At 52.7% G+C, this 6088-nt stretch overlaps 1 protein-coding gene across 1 annotated transcript; it reads right to left on the minus strand.

Annotated features, from left to right (window-relative positions):
- Positions 1-614: 614 nt before the first annotated feature.
- Positions 615-5166, minus strand: ALKBH2 (alkB homolog 2, alpha-ketoglutarate dependent dioxygenase). Its single transcript, XM_019467207.2, has 4 exons — positions 4775-5166; positions 4212-4643; positions 3033-3231; positions 615-1987 (listed from the first exon to the last, which is right to left on the minus strand). The coding sequence occupies exons 2-4, from the start codon at positions 4486-4488 to the stop codon at positions 1681-1683; spliced, it is 783 nt and encodes a 260-aa protein (XP_019322752.1). The 5' UTR covers positions 4489-4643; positions 4775-5166; the 3' UTR covers positions 615-1680.
- Positions 5167-6088: the final 922 nt, after the last annotated feature.

Below are 6088 nucleotides of genomic sequence, written 5' to 3' on the forward strand. Positions count from 1 at the left end.
TCTGCCCCCAGGGGAAATTCTTTCACTGCTCGGTCAGTAGTGAACTCCCGGGTCGCTCTTAACTCTCTGCTTACCGTGCCAGAGACAGGATGACGGTACGTCCTAAAACTGCGCGAATAGCCGGGACGGGGCCGCCTCCGTGCTGGCATCTGCGCCTCCTCTGCTCTGGACAAAGCTCCGCTCCGGACGGTGGTTCCTAACTCCGTGGCTCATGCAGAGCTCCTGAGGTTTACAGGTGGAGCTGGGGACTGTGTAAAAGGACAGTCCTAGCCTTGGTTTGAGAGCTGGGTTCAGAAGGAAGGGCACCGACCGTGGGGCCGCAGTCTTTCTTTCTGAGCCTCCGTTTCCTCATTTGTAAAGTGAACAGTTAAGACTCAGTGAGCATCAAAACCCCAGCCCTTCCCACAAAAAAAAGAGAAAGTTTTCAATTTTTAAAAACGTATCTTTACAGTTGATCATCTAGTATTGTCATTTCATTACAGGTCCGTACTCTAAATTTACTGGTTTCTAGTAGCCTGATACAAAGACTGTATTGAGCACTGTCTTCCCTCTTTGGATAAGTCTCATGAATGCCTCTCAGGACCACAGGAAGTTTGAGGACACACAGTAGTATCTATGTTTTAGCTAGTTTTATTTAAACAAACAAAAAAAAAAAGATACCAAACTCAAATGGACTCCTCAGAGTTAAGATTTGGAATCAGAGCTGTCTAAAAGGTCCCCCGAGGTAAGGCTGAGGACCATGCTCCTTCTGGTGGGGGCAGGCTGGCAGACACTTCTAGAAGATGCCTGGGTGTTGGCTAAAAGCGGAAGTGGCCCAGGTGATCACCATCCGCCTGGCCCGGCACTCACCCCCGAGGACTCCAGACGCACTACCGATTGAAAATACTGTGAAGGTTCTCCAGGCCACGGGCATCAGGGAGAGAGGAACAGTTCGAAGCATCTGAGGCCTTCACTGCTGACGCCCCTTCCTGATTCCGTGGCAGGCCCTGGCTTTGACGCTGAACCCAGTCCACCTATTTTGCCTGGGTCTGGTGGAACAAACCCCCAGTTATGTGACCTGACGCGGCGTTGCAAAGTCGCAGCTTTCAGTCACTGCTCTCCTGCCACCGCTTACTCTTTGAAGTTTGCCACTAAAGAGACACGCTGGGCACGAAAGGGGATGATCCTCTGAACGTTTAGCTGTCAGCAGATCTTTGGTCAGAGGCCAGGGTGGGAGCCAAGGTTGTAAATGTGAATGATAATCTGTGCAGTCTCTTAACCTGACTTAAAGCTGACTTCCTCATTTCGTAAATTATTAGGCATTGAGTAGCAGCCACATCATCTTATTTCTGGCTTTAAGTTATTTACAGAGTGGCTTCTCTTGGCAAAAAACTGAAGTTAAACTAGTAGTTTATGCCATAATAACTGCTGATTTATGTATTTGCTAAAGGTACCTTTTGTATCTGCTGTGTATTATAGTAATAAAAGAATCTTTTTGTTAGGAAAAAAAATCAACTGGTATTCTTTCATACTTGACCAATTTGATAAAGCCATCCTCTTTCAGAATCCTGCATTGCTGTGCAATAAGCCCCACGCTTGGATTAAACCTCTTCTGTGTTCCCTTTTCGGAAAGGGGATGCCAGTTCCCTCCTGGAGTAGGGAGGGAGGAGAAATTAGACTTACAAACTGCTGACAAAGTTTTTACTTTTTAGTAGGCAGAATTTTGCGAAATGTCAGATTGACCCGTGGAGCTAGAATCTTCTTTCGGACGGGGAGACTGTGATACCAGTGAGTGTTGGTCGGGTGGTTCATCATAAGCAAACTTCCGTGGGCCAGCTGAAGCCTGACCACCTCCACCTTCCGGGAGGGCTGCTTCCCCCGAGAATCCTTATGCCGGAAGAAGAAATCTCTGCAGGCCCCGAAGGAGACCGAGGCTATGGGGCTCCCGGGAGCCAGTTCCCTTTCATCATCTCTGTGTTCACCGATGTGGTCACGGCCATCTTTGTACCTGCCACGAGAAAACAAGCACGATGTACAAAACGGCTCTCTCCCGGAACGTGCCAGAACCCTTGCTGTCCTACTGCGTGAAAGGTGCGAGGAGCAGCCCCTGCTCATGGTTCTGCAGGGGCGGGGGGGCCTCCTCCGGGTACGCAGATGAGCCGCGTCTGGTCTCCATTTGACCTCTTCCTATTTGATCCCTCACCTTAAAACACACCTCACCAAAAGAAGCCACGAACACGTCTTCCACTCCTCCCAGTTTGTGTATGTAAACCAGTATAACATAAGATGGTTTCTCCCTACACTTAGACTCTGCACAGATAGCGTAAGTGCCCATCTCTGAGCTCCTGGTACCTACCTCTCTCCCTCACTTCTCCAGCCAGATCAGTGGGATTCCCGTTCTATACGCACCCCAAGCCCCCTCTGCTCTTCCTCCAGATGTGTGTGTGGCTCATGCCCTCTCTCCAGTTAGTCTCCAACTCCAACATCAGCATCTCGGTAAGCCCTCTGCTAACCACCTTCCCCTAAACTCAGGGTTCGTAAGCGGAGCGATTCTGTCCCCCGCCCAAGGGATGCCTGGCAATGTTTGGAGACACTCTGGTGGCTGCGACTGGGAAGGGGATGCCCCTGGCATCCAGTGGGTGGAAGCCAGGGATGTTGCTCCCATCCTGTGATGCACAGGGCAGTCCCAAGAGGAATCACCTGGCCTGAAACATCAGTGTCGCTGCTGAGAAACCCTGACCTAAACCCAGATCCCTTCCTCCTCGCCATTCTTTAGCAAAATCAGCCTGTTTCATTTTCTTTCAGACACTTGTCAGCATCTCGAATGATCTTGTTCAACTGTTTGTTCATCAGACAATCCCCTCTCGCTTCCCAGTGCAGCACGGGCTCCACGAAGACTGACCGCTGGTGCTGTCCCTGCTGCACTAAGGAATTACTTGTACAAATGGGTAAAATATGGTGAAATCTAAACTCATGCCTTCAGAAGAAGAAGATTTATACAATTCAGTCCAGCAACCTAAAGAAGAAAAAGTAAAACGCAGGTAGGACGTTACCTGTTCACGAGCACAAAGTTGAAGGTCTCTCCAGTCACCGCAGAAACACGATCCCGGACACGCTCTAGAACTGGGATCCAGGGCTTTGGAGACAGAGTAAGGCCCGAAAACGTGTAGGTCAGCCCGGGGTTGCCGTAGGTCGCCTGCTTCCTGGGCACACTGTGCCACTTCCCAAACACCTGGACCCTGGCCAGCGCGCCTGTGCAGATAGAACATGGCAGCTCAGGAGGGCAGGCAGGTGAGGACCCCACACGTTTGCTCCCTGAGTATTCAGGATCGAAAGGGGACTAAATCAGGAAGTAACATTTAGTCTCCTGACCAAGGACAAAACTCCCTGTTGCTAGCCCAAAATGTTCATGTAAGAACAGTGATTCTTGTCCTACACTTACAGAAACACGGTCTTGTCCATTTTCTTTTTTTTTAATACCGTGACTTCATTGTCTTGCCTACAGTGGGAACGTATCAAGAGGCTGAAACGCAAGCAAGCTGAAGTCAGGCTGCACACTAGGGTGATCCCGCCAACCGCGGGGACCGAGGGTGTGGAGCCCCCAAGAAGGTGAAATTAATGCAGCCAAGGCTGTAGGCTGGGGTCTCCGTGGGCTTTTCTATGCCTGCAAGTGCTCTGCCACCTTGCAGGCGTTCTCAGTGTGCGTTCGGGTCACCCGGCATCACCCGGAAACAGCCGCTAGAGCGTGGGGGAGGGGCCGGTGATCCACGTTCTCAGAAGCAACAAGGTCCTCCAGGTGATGCAGAGAACCCCCGTGGGGAGGAACTACCTGGTTATTTGCTGTGTCTCCTACGAGACCAGCTGCACCTCAGAATCACCTGGAAGCTTTCTAAAAACACCGATGCCCGGGCTGCACCCCCACCCTACTCTGATTCAGTTGGTCCCGGGTAGAACGCAGCATCTTTTTTCTTATTTTTAACCTTCCCAGAAGATTCTAATCAGTGGCCAAGTGGCAAGTCACTCTCGGCATCTGCCAGCTCCCGGTGGTGGGTGGGCAAACTTTTCTCCAGTTTGTGTCCCGAGCGCCCAACAAGGTGCCTGGCCCAGAGAATAGGTGTTGAATCAGTAAATGAAGTCCCCCGTAACCAATGGCTCCCGAGTTCGTTATTTCTCCAAACACAGCCCGCTAGTTGTATGAAACAAGTCTTCAACACACACGGTCCTCTGCTTACCTGTAAAATACTCCACTTCCCGCTCCAGCTCCTGGAAAATCTTGTCTGCTTCAGCTTTGCCAAACAGGACTGTGTAATCACAGCTCAGGCCCTCAGCCCGGATGTGCTGCCAGCTGGGGCCGGCCTGGTGGCCTGCATTCCCCTGGGTCTCCGCCTTCGGCCTTTTCCTGCCACCCTCCTGGTCCGCTTGCCGGCCTGCTGGACCTTCTCCGCTCACCTCTCGCTCCCTCTTTCCCAAAAGGTCCCCTAACTCCCCTTTCACCAGGAATCTGTCCATCCTGTCTCCATGAAGCAAAGACCTGGGCGCGGGAGGCAGGGCGGAGAGAGAGATTGCCCAGGCTCGGTCCCAGATCCAAAAATCGGCTTGGTGGAGAAGTGGTCCCACTGCATTTCTCCGCGGTGCTTTCAAGTTCCCACTTTTAACACCATGTTCTAGAACAGAAGTAGAGGATGTTGAAGTTGGAAGGGTCCCTCAGGATGTCCTGGGTCTCCCACACCTGGCTATGAATCACAATCTGCTTGCAAAACCCCCAAAGCCTGCATTCCACCCGCAAGCACCTGACCTTATAAAGAAAGGACGCCTTTCCTGGGACGCCTGGAGAGGTGAAGGGGTTCGCCTAAAGTCACTCAGAAAAGCAGATTCCCTGTCTCCTTTTCACCCACTGCTGACCGGCCCTCCGACGCCACTACCCCCTCGGGTAAGCATAGCGATCCTCAAATGGCTACGATTCAGAGTCTGAATGTAAAACAGTTAAGCGTGACCACCCGCACGCCCAACTCCAAAAGAACTGCGTGGGGCCCAAAAGATCACCCGCAGGCCAACTCCAAAAGAACTGCCCGTGCGTGGGGCCAGGGGGAGGCGAGGGCGCCCTGAGAAACCCCAGAGAGCACCCGCGCCACCCTGAGCCCTGCAAACACCGGAGGCAGGGCTGTCGGGAAGCGGACGACACCCGCGCCGCCGCACTGCTTCCGGCGCCGGCTGGGAAATGCAGGCGCCTACAAACAGTATGGTGGCGGCTTCCTGGCGCCACCTGCTGGCCTTCTGGGCGCGCGGCACTCACTGCCGGGTTTCAGCCTGACTGCCTGGACTGTGCCGGCTGAGGATCCTGTGTGGTTTGGGAGCAGCTGTTGGGTGTCGCCTCTCCTCAGGGGCCACTGGGCGTCCAGGTAGGGAGCTGGGCCACCAGGTGGGAGCACGATTCCATGGCTCCTCTATCCGTCTCCACCACCCTAGCTGTGTGGCTCCTACAGGTTGCTAAAACTCTCTGGGTTTGAATTGCTTCATCTATACAGTAAGGGCTATAAAACCTATGCCCTGAGAGCACCATGAGGGTTATTAGATAAGATGTGTGAGAAATGCTTCTGTGCTCCAAATAAATGAGTGGCGCCTGGGTGGCTCAGTCAGTTAAGCGTCCGACTTCAGCTCAGGTCACAATCTCGCGGTCCGTGAGTTCGAGCCCCGCGTCGGGCTCTGGGCTGATGGCTCAGAGCCTGGAGCCTGCTTCCGATTCTGTGTTTCCCTCTCTCTCTGCCCCTCCCCCGTTCATGCTCTGTCTCTCTCTGTCCCAAAAATAAATAAACGTTAAAAAAAAAAATTAAAAAAAAATAAATAAATGGTAGGTTCCGTCAGTGCTCCTAATTTTGGTTTACTCTCTGTCTCCCCCAGTGGAGTGAACGAACGCTCGGGGAGACCGGAGCCCTCTTTTTGAATGATCTCGGCGCACAGTTGTGCAGGTTTGGACAAAAGCACACAGTCGTGTGACCACCAGCACAAGGAATCTCCAGAGGCTCCCTGGGGTTCTGTCGCCCCACAAGATCCCCCCCCAAGCCTCTTATCAGCTCCCTTTCACCCCTGAGCTTCCAACCACCGAGGTGTT

This window comes from Panthera pardus, unplaced genomic scaffold (assembly GCF_024362965.1).
Source record: "Panthera pardus isolate Hobbes unplaced genomic scaffold, ASM2436296v1 HiC_scaffold_15, whole genome shotgun sequence".
NCBI classification, from domain to species: Eukaryota; Metazoa; Chordata; class Mammalia; order Carnivora; family Felidae; genus Panthera; species Panthera pardus.

What these genes read in the sequence shown, in the direction of transcription:
- ALKBH2 (XM_019467207.2), bottom strand. Translation starts at nt 4,488, where the DNA reads ATGGACAGATTCCTGGTGAAAGGGGAGTTAGGGGACCTTTTGGGAAAG. An exon ending in GGAAGTGGAGTATTTTACAG is followed by an intron (nt 3,232 to 4,211) that starts GTAAGCAGAGGA and finishes CTATCTGCACAG; the next exon opens with GCGCGCTGGCCAGGGTCCAG. An exon ending in AACTTTGTGCTCGTGAACAG is followed by an intron (nt 1,988 to 3,032) that starts GTAACGTCCTAC and finishes TTCTCGTGGCAG; the next exon opens with GTACAAAGATGGCCGTGACC.